Raw genomic sequence first — 21,677 nt, 5'->3', positions numbered from 1 at the left:
TGGTGCAGAGGAGGAGACGCACAGGGAGGACACCACTGTGGCGCAGAGTAGGAGACGCACGGGGAGGACACCGCTGCACTGTGGTGCAGAGGAGGAGACACGCGGGGAGAACAGCACTGTGGTGCAGAGGAGGAGACACGCGGGGAGAACAGCACTGTGGTGCAGAGGAGGAGACACACGGGGAGAACACCACTGTGGTGCAGAGGAGGAGACACGCGGGGAGAACAGCACTGTGGTGCAGAGGAGGAGACACGCGGGGAGGACACCACTGTGGCACAGAGGAGGAGATGGACGGGGAGGACAGTGCCGTGGTGCAGAAGAGGAGATGCACGGGTAGGACAGCGCCATGGTGCAGAGGAGGAAACGCACACCGTGATGCCAACACAGGGTAGACTGGTATCTCCGAGGGAAGTGCTGCCCGGGTTAAATGTTGCAGGTCACGGATCCTGACGGGGGAGGGGGGCATATTGGTGATTGGCTGGCTGTGCACTGCTTACCGCACCCCCAAGAAAATATACCACCGTCCGCCTCTGCACCCTGCGTTGTCACCCTCTCCAACAGTCTATCAGAATCAAAAACACACCAAAAATTATTTGAACCGCGAAACAGATGTAGGAAAAATAAATCTACATAATAGGATTAATAAGTTGCTGTGGAATCCTTTTTCTATTTGTACAGGGGAGGGGCGTAGGGTGAGTACTCGGGTAGATCCGCAGCTCCATAACCCCCTGTTCTGTAATGTATGATTAATAAACGGGCGTTTATCTGCGTTAATAGAACAGAGGAACGCCAGGAACAGCATTTTATTCCATGTTAGCGGGACACTTGTGAGCGCAGTGCTGAGATAATTAGCGGCCTCGCTTGGGTTGTTCAGCCAACGTGTGGAACGCCGACATTGTTCCCGTACAGTACAGGGATAGCGGGAGTCTGTCTGTGGTCGGCGGCAAAGTCTTATAGCCGTCGGTGACACGGCTCTCACCTTTTATATTGTGTAAGGAAGAATCTTCTCATTACAGTGGATACAGACACAGCGGGGGCGCTCTGCTCAGATCCCGAGCCTCAGGACTGTGATAATGAGAGGTCAGCACAAGGAGAGGCAGAGGATGGCTGGACCCGGGGTCTGAGGATCACAGCCATGGGGGTTGGAAAGGAGCCGTATTGTGACCTTTCTGGAAGTCATTGAGGGTCATGTGACTCCCCAGCGGGGTTGTATATTATGAAATGCCATGTGTTTGAAGTCTCTCTGGTTATGGGAGGTGTATATTGACTGCGGCCTTCTATATGCCATTTGGGTCAATCCAGACACCTGGTGTTCTTTGAAACCTTTTGCTCCTTCTTTTTGGTCTTGGATGGATTCAATGAAATGAGGCCTTGGCGGGTTCTTCTGGTGGTGGAGCCTCCACTTGCCACATATGATCAGGGCCCATGGATAAGGGGGTACCACCAGTCCTGTACGGGGCCCAGGCAGCTGGGTGAATCAGATGTGGGCAGGGAGGATGATCGACACAGCAAGGGGGCAATATTACAGAAACGATTCCCTGTATGGCTCTCTCTGCAGCAGCTGAAAGCTGGCTTCTTCTCCTCTCCCTCCCGCTGGCTTTAAGCTGCTGCAGAGAGAGCGCCATACAGGGAAACAGTTCCCCCCACCGCACCCATCACCCTCCCTGTGCACCATTCTTGCCCCCCCGTGTGCTCCCACAGTACTGCTAGGCTTCCCTCCCCATGGGCAGCTGCAGGCACACAATTTGATCCTTCAGGATAGAGAGTGGAGGAAGGGTCTAGTAATTTTCACATGTACCAGCCCCTTCCTTTACTGAATGAGCACAATGATTGATCGGTACCAATCACTCACTGTGTCATTCATACCAGAAGCATAGAAGCGTAGTTTTTTTTGGGTGGGGGGGGGAGTTAGCCTTGTCAGATTGTTTGTATGGGGCCCCATGGTTTCTAACAGCAGCCCTGCATGTGATGTCCACAATGATGTGTTCTCCCCCTGTTTCTAGAATACATATACCTAGTCGTAGTTATTACTTTAGCACCTAGTGTGGTCCTCATTGTGTAGAACAGGGCAGGTGTGGCCCTCAGTAAAACATAATGTCATTTCTTCCACTCACTACTATTTGAGTCTGATGGATTGGGGTTGAAGTGTATATAAAGTCGAGACTTTTCTTGGGCTTGCCCGCCGATTTAACATATAGGACCGGGTCCTTTGTCTCCATAGTCGGGGGTTTCCAAACTGTGGCCCTCCAGTTGTTCAGGAACTACAATTCCCATCTTAGTCGTGTCTGTGAATGTCCGAGTTTCACAATGCCTCATGGGATGTGTAGTCTGGCAACCGCTGGAGGGCCACAGTTGGGGAGGTCCCTGATACGCTCGGTCGTCGATACCCAACTCTCCGAAACTGGCCTTCCTTACCCTCCTAACTCAATCCTTGTGCCAAAATCATCTCTCCTTTGTTTTTGTTTTATTTTTGAAGGTGATACTTAAACATTGGAAATCCGTGGCGTCACCTATTGTCCTAAATTGCTTGAGACTCTCTGATATTATGCATATGGAGGAGTTGGTGGCTATCATTATGGCACTTGTGAATAATTCATATCAACTTGGCTGGCCTGGATAAGGTTTAAGGACTCTCCCCAGTTCTCTGCCTTCATGGCTGACCCTCGCTAAATCTTACCTCTCTGGCCTAGCCTGCCGTTAGCCATATGGCAGTTGTCCGCCTTTATGGGTGTGCTGATTGACTTCTGGGGCTTTCTAGAGAGTGGTCTTTACAAAGTGTGATCCCCTACCAGTATGGGTTTCTGTCCCTGCGGGTGAAGGACGGCGGCGATCAGTGGCCTTACCTTAGGAGGCCGATGCTGCTCCTCACTCCGGCTTGCCGAGGGAAGAGCCGCGGCTGTTGCGTCTCCTCCCTGGCCGAACAGGAAGTGTGTCCTGAGACTCGATTGGCCGGGAGTCCTAAGACTTTCTGGACAATCGGGTCTCGGGACCCGCTTCATGATTGGCCTGGGAGGAGAAGCAGGAAGACATTGGCAAATATTACTTTGCTATTGTCACACAACTGTGTGGGCTCAGGGCACAGTGCTCTGCACCCTGAGACCATCCTTTTTTTAAGCCAATTGGAGCCTCAGGCGTGAGAGAAGTTTGTTTGAAATCTTTGCAAATTTATTAAAAATAAAAAATGAAAAAAATCCCATGTACATAATTATCACAGGCTCCTCCCGTGTACAGGAGTATCACAGGCTCCTCCCATGTACAGGAGTATCTCAGGCTCCTCCCGTGTACAGGAGTATCACAGGCTCCTCCCGTGTACAGGAGTATCACAGGCTCCTCCCGTGTACAGGAGTATCACAGGCTCCTCCCGTGTACAGGAGTATCATAGGCTCCTCCCATGTACAGGAGTATCTCAGGCTCCTCCCGCGTACAGGAGTATCTCAGGCTCCTCCCATGTACAGGAGTATCTCAGGCTCTTCCCGTGTACAGGAGTATCTCAGGCTCCTCCCATGTACAGGAGTATCTCAGGCTCCTCCCATGTACAGGAGTATCTCAGGCTCCTCCCGTGTACAGGAGTATCTCAGGCTCTTCCCATGTACAGGAGTATCTCAGGCTCCTCCCATGTACAGGAGTATCTCAGGCTCCTCCCGTGTACAGGAGTATCTCAGGCTCTTCCCATGTACAGGAGTATCTCAGGCTCCTCCCGTGTACAGGAGTATCACAGGCTCCTCCCGTGTACAGGAGTATCACAGGCTCCTCCCGTGTACAGGAGTATCACAGGCTCCTCCCGTGTACAGGAGTATCATAGGCTCCTCCCGTGTACAGGAGTATCTCAGGCTCCTCCCGTGTACAGGAGTATCTCAGGCTCCTCCCGTGTACAGGAGTATCATAGGCTCCTCCCGCGTACAGGAGTATCTCAGGCTCCTCCCATGTACAGGAGTATCTCAGGCTCCTCCCATGTACAGGAGTATCACAGGCTCCTCCCATGTACAGGAGTATCTCAGGCTCCTCCCATGTACAGGAGTATCACAGGCTCCTCCCATGTACAGGAGTATCACAGGCTCCTCCCGTGTACAGGAGTATCACAGGCTCCTCCCGTGTACAGGAGTATCACAGGCTCCTCCCGTGTACAGGAGTATCTCAGGCTCCTCCCGTGTACAGGAGTATCTCAGGCTCCTCCCGTGTACAGGAGTATCTCAGGCTCCTCCCGTGTACAGGAGTATCTCAGGCTCCTCCCGTGTACAGGAGTATCTCAGGCTCCTCCCGTGTACAGGAGTATCTCAGGCTCCTCCCGTGTACAGGAGTATCTCAGGCTCCTCCCGCGTACAGGAGTATCATAGGCTCCTCCCGCGTACAGGAGTATCTCAGGCTCCTCCCGCGTACAGGAGTATCTCAGGCTCCTCCCGCGTACAGGAGTATCTCAGGCTCCTCCCATGTACAGGAGTATCTCAGGCTCCTCCCATGTACAGGAGTATCTCAGGCTCCTCCCATGTACAGGAGTATCTCAGGCTCCTCCCATGTACAGAAGTATCTCTGGCTCCTCCCGTGTACAGGAGTATCTCAGGCTCTTCCCATGTACAGGAGTATCTCAGGCTCCTCCCATGTACAGGAGTATCACAGGCTCCTCCCATGTACAGGAGTATCACAGGCTCCTCCCATGTACAGGAGTATCTCAGGCTCCTCCCATGTACAGGAGTATCACAGGCTCCTCCCATGTACAGGAGTATCACAGGCTCCTCCCGTGTACAGGAGTATCACAGGCTCCTCCCGTGTACAGGAGTATCTCAGGCTCCTCCCGTGTACAGGAGTATCTCAGGCTCCTCCCATGTACAGGAGTATCTCAGGCTCTTCCCGTGTACAGGAGTATCTCAGGCTCTTCCCGTGTACAGGAGTATCTCAGGCTCTTCCCGTGTACAGGAGTATCTCAGGCTCCTCCCGTGTACAGGAGTATCTCAGGCTCCTCCCATGTACAGGAGTATCTCAGGCTCCTCCCGTGTACAGGAGTATCTCAGGCTCCTCCCGTGTACAGGAGTATCACAGGCTCCTCCCATGTACAGAAGTATCTCAGGCTCCTCCCGTGTACAGGAGTATCTCAGGCTCCTCCCGCGTACAGGAGTATCTCAGGCTCCTCCCATGTACAGGAGTATCTCAGGCTCCTCCCATGTACAGGAGTATCTCAGGCTCCTCCCATGTACAGAAGTATCTCAGGCTCCTCCCGTGTACAGGAGTATCTCAGGCTCTTCCCATGTACAGGAGTATCTCAGGCTCCTCCCATGTACAGGAGTATCACAGGCTCCTCCCATGTACAGGAGTATCACAGGCTCCTCCCATGTACAGGAGTATCTCAGGCTCCTCCCATGTACAGGAGTATCACAGGCTCCTCCCATGTACAGGAGTATCACAGGCTCCTCCCGTGTACAGGAGTATCACAGGCTCCTCCCGTGTACAGGAGTATCTCAGGCTCCTCCCGTGTACAGGAGTATCTCAGGCTCTTCCCGTGTACAGGAGTATCTCAGGCTCTTCCCGTGTACAGGAGTATCTCAGGCTCTTCCCGTGTACAGGAGTATCTCAGGCTCCTCCCGTGTACAGGAGTATCTCAGGCTCTTCCCGTGTACAGGAGTATCTCAGGCTCCTCCCATGTACAGGAGTATCTCAGGCTCCTCCCATGTACAGGAGTATCTCAGGCTCCTCCCATGTACAGGAGTATCACAGGCTCCTCCCGTGTACAGGAGTATCACAGGCTCCTCCCATGTACAGGAGTATCTCAGGCTCTTCCCGTGTACAGGAGTATCACAGGCTCCTCCCGTGTACAGGAGTATCACAGGCTCCTCCCGTGTACAGGAGTATCACAGGCTCCTCCCATGTACAGGAGTATCTCAGGCTCTTCCCGTGTACAGGAGTATCTCAGGCTCTTCCCGTGTACAGGAGTATCTCAGGCTCTTCCCGTGTACAGGAGTATCTCAGGCTCCTCCCGTGTACAGGAGTATCTCAGGCTCCTCCCGTGTACAGGAGTATCTCAGGCTCCTCCCGTGTACAGGAGTATCTCAGGCTCCTCCCGTGTACAGGAGTATCTCAGGCTCCTCCCGTGTACAGGAGTATCTCAGGCTCCTCCCATGTACAGGAGTATCACAGGCTCCTCCCATGTACAGGAGTATCACAGGCTCCTCCCGTGTACAGGAGTATCTCAGGCTCCTCCCGTGTACAGGAGTATCTCAGGCTCCTCCCGTGTACAGGAGTATCTCAGGCTCCTCCCATGTACAGGAGTATCTCAGGCTCTTCCCGTGTACAGGAGTATCTCAGGCTCTTCCCGTGTACAGGAGTATCTCAGGCTCTTCCCGTGTACAGGAGTATCTCAGGCTCCTCCCGTGTACAGGAGTATCTCAGGCTCCTCCCATGTACAGGAGTATCTCAGGCTCCTCCCGTGTACAGGAGTATCTCAGGCTCCTCCCGTGTACAGGAGTATCACAGGCTCCTCCCATGTACAGAAGTATCTCAGGCTCCTCCCGTGTACAGGAGTATCTCAGGCTCCTCCCGCGTACAGGAGTATCTCAGGCTCCTCCCATGTACAGGAGTATCTCAGGCTCCTCCCATGTACAGGAGTATCTCAGGCTCCTCCCATGTACAGAAGTATCTCAGGCTCCTCCCGTGTACAGGAGTATCTCAGGCTCTTCCCATGTACAGGAGTATCTCAGGCTCCTCCCATGTACAGGAGTATCACAGGCTCCTCCCATGTACAGGAGTATCACAGGCTCCTCCCATGTACAGGAGTATCTCAGGCTCCTCCCATGTACAGGAGTATCACAGGCTCCTCCCATGTACAGGAGTATCACAGGCTCCTCCCGTGTACAGGAGTATCACAGGCTCCTCCCGTGTACAGGAGTATCTCAGGCTCCTCCCGTGTACAGGAGTATCTCAGGCTCTTCCCGTGTACAGGAGTATCTCAGGCTCTTCCCGTGTACAGGAGTATCTCAGGCTCTTCCCGTGTACAGGAGTATCTCAGGCTCCTCCCGTGTACAGGAGTATCACAGGCTCCTCCCGTGTACAGGAGTATCTCAGGCTCTTCCCGTGTACAGGAGTATCTCAGGCTCCTCCCATGTACAGGAGTATCTCAGGCTCCTCCCATGTACAGGAGTATCTCAGGCTCCTCCCATGTACAGGAGTATCACAGGCTCCTCCCGTGTACAGGAGTATCACAGGCTCCTCCCATGTACAGGAGTATCTCAGGCTCTTCCCGTGTACAGGAGTATCACAGGCTCCTCCCGTGTACAGGAGTATCACAGGCTCCTCCCGTGTACAGGAGTATCACAGGCTCCTCCCATGTACAGGAGTATCTCAGGCTCTTCCCGTGTACAGGAGTATCTCAGGCTCTTCCCGTGTACAGGAGTATCTCAGGCTCTTCCCGTGTACAGGAGTATCTCAGGCTCCTCCCGTGTACAGGAGTATCTCAGGCTCCTCCCGTGTACAGGAGTATCTCAGGCTCCTCCCGTGTACAGGAGTATCTCAGGCTCCTCCCGTGTACAGGAGTATCTCAGGCTCCTCCCGTGTACAGGAGTATCTCAGGCTCCTCCCGTGTACAGGAGTATCTCAGGCTCCTCCCGTGTACAGGAGTATCTCAGGCTCCTCCCGTGTACAGGAGTATCTCAGGCTCCTCCCGTGTACAGGAGTATCTCAGGCTCCTCCCGTGTACAGGAGTATCTCAGGCTCCTCCCGTGTACAGGAGTATCTCAGGTTCCTCCCGTGTACAGGAGTATCTCAGGCTCCTCCCGTGTACAGGAGTATCTCAGGCTCCTCCCGTGTACAGGAGTATCTCAGGCTCCTCCCGTGTACAGGAGTATCTCAGGCTCCTCCCGTGTACAGGAGTATCTCAGGCTCCTCCCATGTACATAAGTATTAGTCTTTGCTCAGTACTTTGGTGAAGCTCCTTTTGCCTCCAGTCTTGGTGAGTATGATGCTACAAGCTCGACACTCCTATTTTTGAGCAGTTTCTCCCATTCTTCTTTGCAGGACCTCTCCAGCTCCATCAGGTTGGATGGGGAGGGTCGGTGCACAGCCATTTCCAGATCTCTCCAGAGATGTTCAATCGGGTTCAAGTCCGGGCTCTGGCTGGACCACTCAGGGACATTCGGAGTTGTCCCGGAGCCACTCCTTTGTCATCTTGGCTGTGTATTCTTAGGGTCGTTATCCTGTTGGAAGATGAACCTTCACCCCAGTCTGAGGACCAGAGCGCTCTGCAGCAGGTTTTCATCAAGGATGTCTCTGTACATTGCTGTATTCATCTTTCCCTCCATCCTGACTAGTCTCCCAGTTCCTGCCGCTTAAAAACATCCCCACAGCCTGATGCTGCAACCACCATGCTTCACAGTAGGGATGGTATTGGCCAGGTGATGAGCGGTGCCTGGTTTCCTCCAGACATGACGCTTACCATTCAGGCCAAAGAGTTCAATCTTTGTTTCATCAGACCAGAGAACTTTGTCTCTCATGGTCTGAGCTGCAGAGATGGTTGTTCTTCTTCTGGAAGGTTCTCCTCTCTCCACAGAGAAATGCTGGAGCTCTGCCAGAGTGACCAATCGGGTTCTTGGTCACCTCCCTAAGGCCCTTCTCCCCCAATCGCTCAGTTTGGCCGGGCGGCCCACTCTAGGAAGAGTCCTGATGGTTCCAAATGTCTTCCATCTACAGATGATGGAGACCACTGTGCTCATTGGGACCTTCAATTCTGCAGAAATGTTCCTGTACCCTTCCCCCGATCTGTGCCTCCATACAATCCTGTCTCCGAGGTCTACAGACAATTCCTTGGACTTCATGGCTTGGATTGTGCTCTGACATGCACTGTTACCTGTGGGACCTTCTATAGACAGGTATCTAAAGGGGACAATTTGACAATCTGTTTCAACAAAAAAAAAATTTGACTCGATTCTGATTTCATTTCTAAGCATTGAAACTGCAGCTGGTCATGAAATACGAGTTTCGCTCACACTTGTCAAAGTTAATCCAGAAGTAGAACATTAATTTTGCACATCGAGACGTTGCCATGGTGCCCAAACATTAAGTCCGTCAAAATTTGAGCCCATGAAGACGACATCAAATGGTTGGTTGACATCTGAACATTGAAATGAACCTGTACAGGTATCAGACCAGCATTGCAGGTGAGGAATGACACAGACCACCTAACCATTGCAAAGAGAACCTGTCTTATGTATTATAGCCTTGCACCACTAGCTGTCTGACTTCACAAACCGCTCCAGGACATGCCGCTGTTTGTGCAGAGGTGAGCGGGCCCCAGGACTGGCACCTCATTAGGAAGCCTCGCCTGTGACGGGTTCTCTTTATAATAGTCGGCAGGTCTGCTTGTGTGAGGTGTTGGTTGTGTAATGAGCAGAGCTCACCAGGAGGAGCAATTATCTCCTCTCACCCATCTGTACATCCTCTGCTGCTCAGCACACCTGATAATCCCTCCCGGATAAAAGAAATGTCTATGTTTAGCCAGAGAGGAGGAAGTGAAAGGTTTGCATTACCCCCTGCGGGGTGAGGGGGCGCCTTTCATCGGCTTCATCGCGCTTTTTAGATTTTGGTGGACGGCGGGTGAGTGACCTACATGGCCATCAACTCACAACTCTGCTGAACCTCATTGAGCATCCTCAGTGTTCATTTATTGTTTCAGCCCCGTGTCCTGCACCGTGTCCCCGCGCGGCGTCCTGCGCCGCGTCCCCGCGCGGCGTCCTGCGCCGCGTCCCCGCGCGGCGTCCTGCGCCGCGTCCCCGCGCGGCGTCCTGCGCCGCGTCCTGCGCAGCGTCCCCGCACGGCATCCTGTACAGTGTCCCCGCGCGGCGTCCTGTACAGTGTCCCCGTGCGGCGTCCTGCACCACGTGTTCCTGCACCATCTTGCCATAAGCATTAACACATGAATTCCAGGCTGGGTTATGTTAGTGTTTCAAAGCCTAATAGAATAGAAGGTGAGGTGGATTCCTGGGGAAGATATTTCCAGAACACAGATGACTTCCTGTCCAATATTTCCATTGACAGAACCACCAGATTATGTCTGTCCTATTCTGGCAGTCACATTGTGCTGTGTGTGGTGTTCAGACTGTATCCCCCGGCCCGGCTTTGTATGATATTCCCCGTGTGTGTGTGTATATATATATATATATATATATAACACAGATCTGTCTTCTCTCCTCAGATCATCGCTTACCAGCCTTATGGGAAGTCTGTGGACTGGTGGGCCTACGGGGTCTTGCTCTACGAGATGCTGGCCGGACAGGTGGGTACCCCAAATATGCTGAGAAGTGACCATATGTGGAAGTCATCCGTATTCAACCTGCAGAGATATATGTTTACCATGTAGATCTCCTAGCTTGTTACAGGAGACTGCTAAAGAGCTGCCATGTGACCAGAGACTGCTAGAGAGAGCTGCCATGTGACCAGAGACTGCTAGAGAGGGCTGCCATGTGACCAGAGACTGCTAGAGAGGGCTGCCATGTGACCAGAGACTGCTAGAGTGCGCTGCCATGTGACCGGGGACTGCTAGAGAGGGCTGACATGTGACCAGAGACTGCTAGAGAATGCTGCCATGTGACCAGAGACTGCTAGAGAGGGCCGACGTGTGACCAGAGACGGCTAGAGAGGGCCGACGTGTGACCAGAGACTGCTAGGCAGTGCTGCCATGTGACCAGACACTGCTAGAGGGAGCTGCCATGTGACCAGAGACTGCTAGAGAGAGCTGCCCTGTGACCAGAGACTCCCAGGTTATCAGAGACTTGTATGATTTGTGTGCGACGCTTCGGATGTGATTATTTGTATGCGATGATTTGGATGTGATGCGGTGTATGCAATGATTTGGATGCGATGCGTTGGATGTGATGCGTTGTATGGGATGATTTGGATGCGATGCGTTGTATGTGATGCGTTGTATGGGATGATTTGGATGCGATGCGTTGTATGTGATGCGTCGTATGCGATGATTTGGATGCGATGCGTCGTATGCGATGATTTGGATGCGATGCGTCGTATGCGATGATTTGGATGCGATGCGTCGTATGCGATGATTTGGATGCGATTAGTTGTATGTGATGATTTGGATGCGATGTTGTCAGATTCTTCTGTAGAACGGTTGCTACAATGTATCTGTAGAAGAGAGATCATTTGCCCCGCACACTTGTGCTGCCCCTCCCCCGAGTCCCATCGATCTCCCTCCTGGGTGTGATTTTATCCCCTGGAACATGTAATAACCGCTAATAATGTTCTAACCACGCCTCTCCTTTTGTCGCAGCCGCCGTTCGATGGCGAAGATGAGGACGAGCTTTTCCAGTCTATTATGGAGCACAACGTGTCGTACCCGAAATCCATGTCTAAGGAGGCCGTATCCATATGCAAGGGGGTAAGAGGTCACCCTACAGGGGGCAATACGGAGGAGGGCGGGGCTTGTACTGACAGTCCTGTTATCAAAAAAACCTGAAAACAACGTAACAAATATATTATTTTCTATATACTGCAGCTCTCCGGCCTCAGATGTGGTGGCTGCATTCGGTTTTATTTTCTGCAAGTACAAAAAAAAAAACTTGATCCTGCCAGAAATCCAGTGCCCTTCTGTGCACTGATCTGAAATCTCATTTAATGTTATCAGCTTTTCCAGCTATCCCTGAGGACTACAGAACACCTCCCCCATATTATGGAGCCCTGTCTTAAGATGACAACATTGCTCTTCCATAGATATATGATGAGTGAGTGTTGTCACCCTAGGACAGGAAGTTCCTGGCAGGATCACCAGGTGAAAATAAAGGGAAAAAACCCCATGCAGCCACCACATCATCTGAGGTCTGATGAACTCCAATACATGACATGGTTTGTGTTCTTCTGTATAGATACTTTATCTCTTGTCACAATGTAACCTCTAGAGTGAATGCAGATCATAGAATGTGGGTGTGTCCTGTGTGCAGATCATAGAATGTGGGTGTGTCCTGTGTGCAGATCATAGAATGTGGGTGTGTCCTGTGTGCAGATCATAGAATGTGGGTGTGTCCTGTGTGCAGATCATAGATTGTGGGTGTGTCCTGTGTGCAGATCATAGAATGTGGGTGTGTCCTGTGTGCAGATCATAGAATGTGGGTGTGTCCTGTGTGCAGATCATAGAATGTGGGTGTGTCCTGTGTGCAGATCATAGATTGTGGGTGTGTCCTGTGTTCAGATCATAGATTGTGGGTGTGTCCTGTGTTCAGATCATAGAATGTGGGTGTGTCCTGTGTGCAGATCATAGAATGTGGGTGTGTCCTGTGTGCAGATCATAAAATGTGGGTGTGTCCTGTGTGCAGATCATAGAATGTGGGTGTGTCCTGGGTGCAGATCATAGAATGTGGGTGTGTCCTGGGTGCAGATCATAGTATGTGGGTGTGTCCTGGGTGCAGATCATAGAATGTGGGTGTGTCCTGGGTGCAGATCATAGATTGTGGGTGTGTCCTGCGTGCAGATCATAGAATGTGGGTGTGTCCTGGGTGCAGATCATAGATTGTGGGTGTGTCCTGCGTGCAGATCATAGATTGTGGGTGTGTCCTGCGTGCAGATCATAGATTGTGGGTGTGTCCTGTGTGCAGATAATAAATGTGGGTGTGTCCTGTGTGCAGATTATAGCCTTAGTCCAATATATATATATATATATATATATATATATATATATATATATATAAAATGATTCATAATAATTATATGATAAATAATATTATAATATTTTTTTATATATATATATTATTATTTTTTTTTTTTACAACAGTCAGTCTCTCCAATATGCTTGACACAGAATAAGATAAAGGGGCGGGGCCTGTTGACATAGAATACATGTGGCAACTTTATAGAAAATAATCAGATAAAAGCCCCCACATAGGCGGACCAGATGGGAAGCACAGATGGGGCTTATAGACTGGCGAGGTCGTGAGCCCATAATGGGATGCATGTTGCTTTAACTTGCGGCTGGTCGGTGGGCTGGCCGCCCGCGGGGGCCTGAGTTGGGTATGCGATCCGTGGAGACGCGGGATTCAGCCCGGTAATAAATGACATTATTATCCGGTGACTGGCGGTCGCTCCACAGGACATTCCTTCTATTTCATCTCTGCGTTCCCATAGAAACTATTAAATGCTTCAGCGCGGTGGTAACCCCTTCCGTTCCTGAGAGTGGCGGGCACAGACTGGCGCCGGCGTCCAGCAATGAAAGGGTTACCCGCACGGATAGGGTTTGTTGAACCCCCCCATCACACACGCATCTGCTAATTAAGTGTCAGCTCGTTAATTCCTATCGTTGATTAAGATGCATGGAGAGCGGCGGGCCACTTACAGAGAGATGAGGCGAAACGTCTAAATGAGGGTTCAGCGGGAGAACGCGCCGGCTTTACGGCTTCCGAGCGAACGCACGAGGCTAATGGCGTTCATTTATCTTCTGTAGAAGAGAGAGACTCCATTCTGCGTGTTTTAAATTCTTCCTCGTAAATTGCCAGAGCGTCGCCGGAGCCACGGACACAGCAGACAAAAAGCCCGGTGAAGATTTACACCGCGCCCAATTTGCACCGCCATACAGAGTATGATGGCGGCCTGCGAGGATCGCTTTACATCAACATGCCTGTGAACTACATATTTTATTCATTATATTTTTATTTTGGGAATGAAGGAGTATAGAGCTTCTTTCTCCTATTTCAACCCAAAACTTGTGAGCTGAGCTTAGCCCCTGCTGGCCTGACCAGCGCGTTTCATGGGAAGCTGCTTCCATGGAGGCAATTGGCCATTCAGAAGTGCTGATTGGCTGAGTGGGATATGAGGGCAAGAAGGTCTTGAGTCTAAGGCTCTGGTGCCCAACCTGTGGCCCAAGAACCGCATGCGGCCCTTTGGTATATGATATGCAGCCCTCAGCAGTCTGTAATGGGACCAACGCGTTTCATGAGAAGTTGGTCGTATGGAGACAATTGGCCATTCAGAAGTTTGTTTTATTTTCCAGGTTTGTTCTTTTCACCTGGTGATCCTGCCAGTAATACACTTCCTGTCCACAGCTGACAACACTCACTCGTTCATAATGTACTCATGGAGGAGCATCTTTATCACTTTAGGGCAGGATTACACAACGCCTCCCAATCTCCTTCAAAAGAGGGAGGGGGGTGTTCTGTAGTCCTCAGAGAGAGAGAAATGAGGAGGGGGGGGGGGATTTAACAGATAACAATGCAGCACAGAGATCTATCAGCTTATGAGAGATATCTGGCAGGAATAATAGTTTTTTTTGGCAACCTATCAAACTGATATAACAAAAGGCTTTCAATGCTGTATTGGACGGGTAGAACTTTACGCATTTTTTTTTTTTTTACAGCTGATGACGAAACACCCGGTGAAGCGGCTGGGCTGCGGGCCGGAGGGTGAGAGGGACATTCGGGAGCATGCCTTCTTTAGGAGGATCGACTGGGAGAAGCTGGAAGGTAGAGAAATCCAGCCACCGTTCAAACCCAAAGTGGTAAGTGTGCATGGTGGGGGGGATGGTGAGACCCCGGGAGGGTTATGTTCTCAGAGGACGGTGCTTTCCCGGAAATAGGTTTTGTCATGATCCCATGTAAGAACAACGAACGTTCTGATTGGTGACACTATGGGGGGGTCAGATGAGCGATTCAGCGGCTGCCAACAGATCGGCAGAGATATGATCAGTAATACACGACGAACGTTTCCAATGTAGTTCCCCCCCCCCCCCCAGTTAGATGTCACTCGCTTGCTAGTGGGTGAGATTCTGCCACTTTCTGGGCCAGCAAGGCCCATGAGAAACCTTTTTTATAAGGTTTTCCCACACATGGGGCTTCAGCTTCACAAAGCATACAACGGCGAACGAAAACTGCCAGCCTGTCTGGCTACATACAGCAGCCCTGTCACTGTTGGCGATGGTCTCCCTGACCACAGGTTCCTCAGATTCCTTTGGCCTTATTTGCAGTACTTTGCTGCCCAGCGCCCACTCCTGGACCCCAAATATGGTTTTCCACCCCCGCCACCTGGGTTTTCTCGCTCTTCCTCCAGACTTCCTCCAGACTGCACAAGGAGAACTCACTGCTTCAGGTGAGAAGGAGAAGCCTGTTGGATCCAGTGGGTGCCCACCCCCGCTCACCTCCGTGTACAACAGACATAGAAGAAATGGCCGCACATCACTATGATGATCCAAGATCCTTTATTGGGACATCCTTAAAGACACTACAGGGAAACAATGGCCGCACACCATTATGGTAGTGTCTTTTGGGATGTCCTAATAAAGGATCTTGGATCATCATAGTGGTGTGCGGCCATTTCTTCAGACTTCCTCCAGGCCCCCCTGGACTCACTAGCTACCTCCGATTTCTTAAAGTGGTTGTAAACCCTTACAAACCACTTTGACCTACAGGTAAGCCTAGATTAAAGCTTACCTGTAGGTCCAAGAAATATCTCCTAAACCTATATGGTTTAGGAGATATTTGCCCGAAAACAGGCACCGCTGTTTACGGCGCATGCGGTGCGCAGGCGCACTGAGCGCAGCATTCTCAGAGACGGAGCTGCCACGCGTGTCGGCTCCCGTGCGCATGCGCGGGAGTGACGTCAGCGCGGCTTCGCCGAATGACAGCGGCGGAGCTGCGAGACCCCACCAAGAAGATGGATGCGGCGGACTACAGGGGACAGCGGCAACTTCGCTGGCTCCTGTGTCAGGTAAGTGACACATAATGTACTACTGTGCGATGCGATTCGATGCATAGTAGTCCATTATGCTTTACCTTTGCAGGGAATGAAAGAGGAAGTAAACTCATCAGGGTTTACTTCCTCTTTAACCCCCCAGATCCTCTTTTGGTCTCCCCAGGCCCACGTAGTGTCCTGACTTTCCCAGTTCTTTGGGTGGGAAGTCCCCACACAAGAGATGCACGAGAGAAACCAGGTCTCCTGATGGGCAGAAAACTGCCCCAAGCTATGCTATCAGATCTGCCTTATAACGATCCTGACCATCTGTGCCCTCACACAAGCCTGTAGGCAGCTAGCAAAGCCCAGACAGAGGACTGAAGGTTTCCGTCCCACCTAAGATGCTCCAGAGCCTTCAAGCTCCAGGTCCCCGATCCAAAACTACCAAACCCAGAGGATGTCTCATTCTCTCCTGATATTCAGCAGATTCTAAACAGGCCTAGTGGAGGGTGTGACAGTTGGGAGGCCCTGCCACGGTGCAAAATTTAGTAAATTGGTCTAGAGATGAGACAGGACTCTCAAAGATCCAGTTTGAGAAGCTCCAGCAGATGTTTTGTGAGCAGAGAAAATTGTGGGGCCGATCTACTAAAACTGTAGAGTGCAAAAAACGGTTGCAGCTGCGCATGGGAGCCAATCGGCTTCCAACTTCAGCTTGTTTCAATTAAGCTTTAACAATAAGGGTCCATTCACACAGGGGCAACACAACTTTCAACATGACTTTTGGAGGCAACTTGGACACGACTTGAACACGACTTGGGGCGACTTACAACACGACTTTAAGTCGCCCCAGGCCAGGCGACTTTTGCTGTGGCCAATCAAAAAAATGAGCTCTCAAGGGGAAACTCCACGCCAAATTTATTAAAAAAATTTGGCGTGGGTTCCCCCTCCAAGAGCATACCAGGCCCTTAGGTCTGGTATGGATTTTAAAGGGAACCCCCTACGCCGAAAAAACTGCGTGGGGGTCCCCCCCAAATCCATACCAGACCCTTATTCGAGTACGCTACCCAGCCGGCCAGGAAAGGGGGTGGGGACGAGTGAGCGCCCCCCTCCTGAGCTGTACCAGGCCGCGTGCCCTCAACATGGGGGGTGCCTTGGGGAAGGGGGGGCCACGCAGCCTCCCCACCAAAAAGCACCTTGTCCCCATGTTGATGAGGACAAGTGCCTCTTCCCGACAACCCTGGCCGTTGGTTGTCGGGGTCTGCAGGCGGGGGGCTTAGCGGAATCCGGGAGCCCCCTTTAATAAGGTGCCCCCCCCACCCTATGTGAATGAGTATGGGGTACAATGTACCCCTACCCATTCACCTGTGAAAAAAAATGTAAAAAAATACACATCACAGGGTTAAAATTGTTTATTGCACAGCTCCGGGGGTCTTCTTCCGTCTTCGGGGGTCTTCTCGCCGGACTCCTCTGCTATCTTCTGCTAGCTCTTTTACTAGCGGAGGAGCCCGGCTTTCTTCTTCCGACTTCGGGGGTCTTGTCCCCCTCTTCGGTTCTTCTTGCCGGGCCTCCTAGCTCTTTTACAAGCGGTGGCCCGGTCTTCTGTCGCCGCCGTCTTCTGGCCTTCTTTTCTGTTCTTCTCTTCTCTTCTGGAGATGTTGCCTCGTCGCTGTCTCCGGTCACAATTACAGGGACGCGGCGTGCGGCGACTTATATAGGGACAGCCTGGATGATGTCTCCGCCCATTATGCTGTCACAGTCCTAGAGGATGCTGGGACTGTGACATCATAATGGGCGGGGACATCATCCGGTGATGTTGTTACATTTTTTTTCACAGGTGAATAGGTAGGGGTACATTGTACCCCATACTCATTCACATAGGGTGGGGGGCCGTTATCCGGGGGCACCTTATTAAAGGGGGCTCCCGGATTCCGCTAAGCCCCCCGCCCGCAGTCCCCGACAACCAATGGCCAGGGTTGTCGGGAAGAGGCACTTGTCCTCATCAACATGGGGACAAGGTGCTTTGGGGTGGGGAGGCCGCATGGCCCCCCCTTCCCCAAGGCACCCCCCATGTTGAGGGCACGCTGCCTGGTACGGCTCAGGAGGGGGGCGCTTGCTTGTCCCCACCCCCTTTCCTGGCCTGTCGGGTAGCGTGCTCAGATAAGGGTCTGGTATGGATTTGGGGGGGACCCCCCATGCCGTTTTTTTCGGCGTAGGGGGTTCCCCTTAAAATCCATACCAGACCTAAGGGGCTGGTATGCTCTTGGAGGGGGAACCCACACCAATTTTTTTTAATAAATTTGGCGTGGAGTTCCCTCTCGAGAGCTGATAATTCTGTGAGAGTCGCCTCCGTATAGACGGAGATCCGACTCGGAGGCGACTTCCATTGATATCAATGGGTACCGGTCGACCTACAAGTCGGATACAAGTAGTACAGGAACCTTTCCTGAAGTCGGAGTGACTTCAGTAGTGTGCATTAACATGCCTCTCATTCACTTACATTGATTTTTACCTGTAGCGTGACTTGGGGCGACCTGAAGTCGGATTCTGAGTTGCCCCTGTGTGAACGGACCCTAAAGCCCTGGAAGCTGATTGGTTTCTCTGCAGAGCTGCCCCAGATTTTGCACTCTCCAGATTTAGTAAAAAATCAACCCCACAGTTTTGTCTTCTCACAAAACATAATCTGCAGCTTCCCAAGATTCCTGTGTCATCTCTATAGCAATTTACTAAACTTAACTTGCACCATGGCAGAACGTCGTACTTTCACCACCCTCCACTATGCCCGTTCAGAATCTTCTGAATACCAGAAGAGAATGAAGTGGATGAGGTTAGAAAAGATACATTAGTAACTAAAATTAAAAAAAAAAACATTGAAAAAATGGGGTCACCATTGAAAGTGAGCCGAGATCACGATGCATTCGTCCTAAATTCATTTTTGAATGTATCCTCTCCATCACATCCTATATCACACTCGGCATGTCCTCCTCTCAGGTGTCATCTCATCTCTTTTTAGTACATTACAAGAGAGCTCTTTTATCCAGAGTCCTCTGGTTCCTGCTGTTACTTGAGACGGAAGGACGAGAGGAGAGATTCATGAATCCTGCACAGCGCACTGAGCAGAGATAAGCCGAACGTCTCGTCCTTCCCCCGCTACACTGAATGTTCCCATCAAAATGTTCTCTTCTGCCGGGGGGCAAGTTGTCATACACTGGCTGAGACCCACCTCTGTGTCATCTACCTACCTGATATATCAGTCGTCTCCTACCCATACCTCTCATCAGAGAGGAGATGTGATGAGGCTGAGAGCAAATTGTCATCTGTTGGAGCTTCCGTCTGCTCGGTGCCAAATTTGATTCTTGTCACTGTCCTCCCTTCACAGCCTGAACCGCAGAGCTGACATACAAAGAACTACAAATTAAAGGGGTCTATTTTTAGGGCTACGACAAAATGGTAGCTGGTTTATACCCATGGCCCCTTACAAAAATACCACCTACATGCCAAAGAGGGCATCTTCAGATTTCTGCACCTTGGTTCCACCTTTTTCTAGGGTGCCCCAAAATCTGGGGTGCTCTAACAGTGGCTTATCCTGAGCCTCCCCATTTGTTTGATATGTCATGTCTGGACCAATAGTGAGGTGAGGGGGAAGAGCTGACACTCTTTCAGAGCAAAGCCTGCTCTCCTTCCTTCTCCACAGTAATATACAGCAATCAGCCATAAGATTAGGACCACCCACCATAACCCGTCAAGGCATGGACTCCACTAGACCTCTAAAGGTATCTTGTGGTATCTGCCACCAAGCTGTTATTAGCAGATCCTTTGAGTCCTATAAGTTGGGGGGGGTGGGGCCTCCGTGGATCGGACTTGTTTTTCCAGCACATCCCGCAGATTCTCGATTGGACTGAGATCCTGAGAGTTTGGAAGCCAACTCAACACCTCCAACGCATTGTTGTGTTCCTCAAAGCATTCTTGAATTCATCAGACCAGACCACCTTCTTCCATTGCTCCATTGCTCCAGTTCTGATGCTCACGTAGCCATCGTAGGGGCTTTTGACTGTGGAGACCGGTCAGCATGGGTACCTTGGTCTGCGGCTACAAAACAAACTGCAATGCGCTGTGTGTCTGATACCTTCCTATCAGATTCAGCATTACCTTTACCAGCAATTTGAGCTGTAATACCTCTTCTATTGGATAGGACTACACACGCCAGCCACCCCACCCCCATCAATGAGCCTTCCCTCCCCACCCCCATCGATGAGCCTTCGCTCCCCACCCCCATCGATGAGCCTTCGCTCCCCACCCCCATCGATGAGCCTTCGCTCCCCACACCCATCGATGAGCCTTCCCTCCCCACCCCCATCGATGAGCCTTCGCTCCCCACCCCCATCAATGAGCCTTCGCTCCCCACCCCCATCAATGAGCCTTCGCTCCCCACACCCATCAATGAGCCTTCGCTCTCCACCCCCATCGATGAGCCTTCGCTCCCCACCCCCATCGATGAGCCTTCGCTCCCCACCCCCATCGATGAGCCTTCGCTCCCCACCCCCATCGATGAGCCTTCCCTCCCCACCTCCATCGATGAGCCTTCCCTCCCCACCTCCATCGATGAGCCTTCCCTCCCCACCCCCATCGATGAGCCTTTCCTCCCCACCCCCATCGATGAGCCTTTCCTCCCCACCCCCATCGATGAGCCTTTCCTCCCCACCCCCATCGATGAGCCTTTCCTCCCCACCCCCATCGATGAGCCTTTCCTCCCCACCCCCATCGATGAGCCTTTCCTCCCCACCCCCATCGATGAGCCTTCCCTCCCCACCCCCATCGATGAGCCTTCGCTCCCCACCCCCATCGATGAGCCTTCCCTCCCCACCCCCATCGATGAGCCTTTCCTCCTCACCCCCATCGATGAGCCTTCCCTCCCCACCCCCATCGATGAGCCTTCCCTCCCCACCCCCATCGATGAGCCTTCCCTCCCCACCTCCACCAATGATCCTTCCCTCCCCACCTCCACCAATGATCCTTCCCTCCCCACCTCCACCAATGATCCTTCCCTCCCCGCCTCCACCAATGATCCTTCCCTCCCCGCCTCCACCAATGATCCTTCCCTCACCGCCTCCACCAATGATCCTTCCCTCCCCGCCTCCACCAATGATCCTTCCCTCACCGCCTCCACCAATGATCCTTCCCTCCCCACCTCCATCAATGATCCTTCCCTCTCCGCCCCCATCAATGAGATTTCCCTCCCCACCTCCACCAATGAGCCTTGACCTCCCATGACCCTGTCACCGGTTGGCCGGTTCTCCTTCCATATAACACTTTTGGTTGGTCTTGACCTCTGCAGACCAGAAACATCCCACAAGAGCTGCAGTTTTGGAGTTGCTCTGACACAGTTGTCTAGACATTATAATTTGCTACTTGTCAAAGCCCCTCAAATCCTTACACATCCATTTTTTCTGCTTTCATCACATCAACTTCAGGGACAACATGTTCATTTGCTGTTTAATTTATCCCACCCCCTTTCAGATGTCATTGTAACCAAATAATCAAGGTAATCATTTTACCGGCCAATGGTCAGAATGTCATGACTGATCGCTGTGCATACCCAATCCCTACTCCAACACTGCCCGACTGCTGATCCCTGGGAAAGCCCCGGTGATAAATTGTGTTAGAGCCGACTCGGGTATGTCACTGCCCATTACATTGTCTGAGCCTGGTGATTGGCCGAGGATATTCATGAACCATAACATGGGGGGCATTACCATTCTTCTCATACCTTGCAGCCCCCCCCCCAGTCTTTTAGAACCCGATCACTAGACTCCCAAGGCGTGTCAGTGGGTAACTATAGCATATACTGTATCTGACAAAAGTAAGTACACCCCTCAGTGACGTGTGTAAATCTTTTCTTGTTGGGGATCACAGAGGTCAGACGTTTCTTGGAGTTGGCCTCCAGGTTCGCACACATCTCAGGAGGGATTTTGTCCTCTTTGCAGATCCTCTCCAAGTCATGAAGGTTTCCAGGCTGATGGTTGGTGACTCCAACCTTCAGG

General features: G+C 51.7%; 1 protein-coding gene across 1 annotated transcript in view; it reads left to right on the top strand.

The window, feature by feature from the left end:
* PRKCA (protein kinase C alpha) overlaps window positions 1-21,677 on the top strand; it is a gene marked incomplete in the record, with an annotated part of 355,905 nt that overhangs the window by 322,173 nt on the left and 12,055 nt on the right. Inside the window, 3 exon segments of the mRNA XM_077460653.1 lie at window positions 10,172-10,252; window positions 11,261-11,368; window positions 14,330-14,470. Coding sequence (XP_077316779.1) covers window positions 10,172-10,252; window positions 11,261-11,368; window positions 14,330-14,470 — 330 coding nt within the window.

The sequence above is a fragment of the Lithobates pipiens genome, unplaced genomic scaffold (genome assembly GCF_037356315.1).
Source record: "Lithobates pipiens isolate NorthernLeopardFrog02 unplaced genomic scaffold, aLitPip1_a1.2 Scaffold_28, whole genome shotgun sequence".
Lineage (NCBI taxonomy): Eukaryota > Metazoa > Chordata > Amphibia > Anura > Ranidae > Lithobates > Lithobates pipiens.
This window is presented reverse-complemented; position numbering and strand designations above follow the sequence as displayed.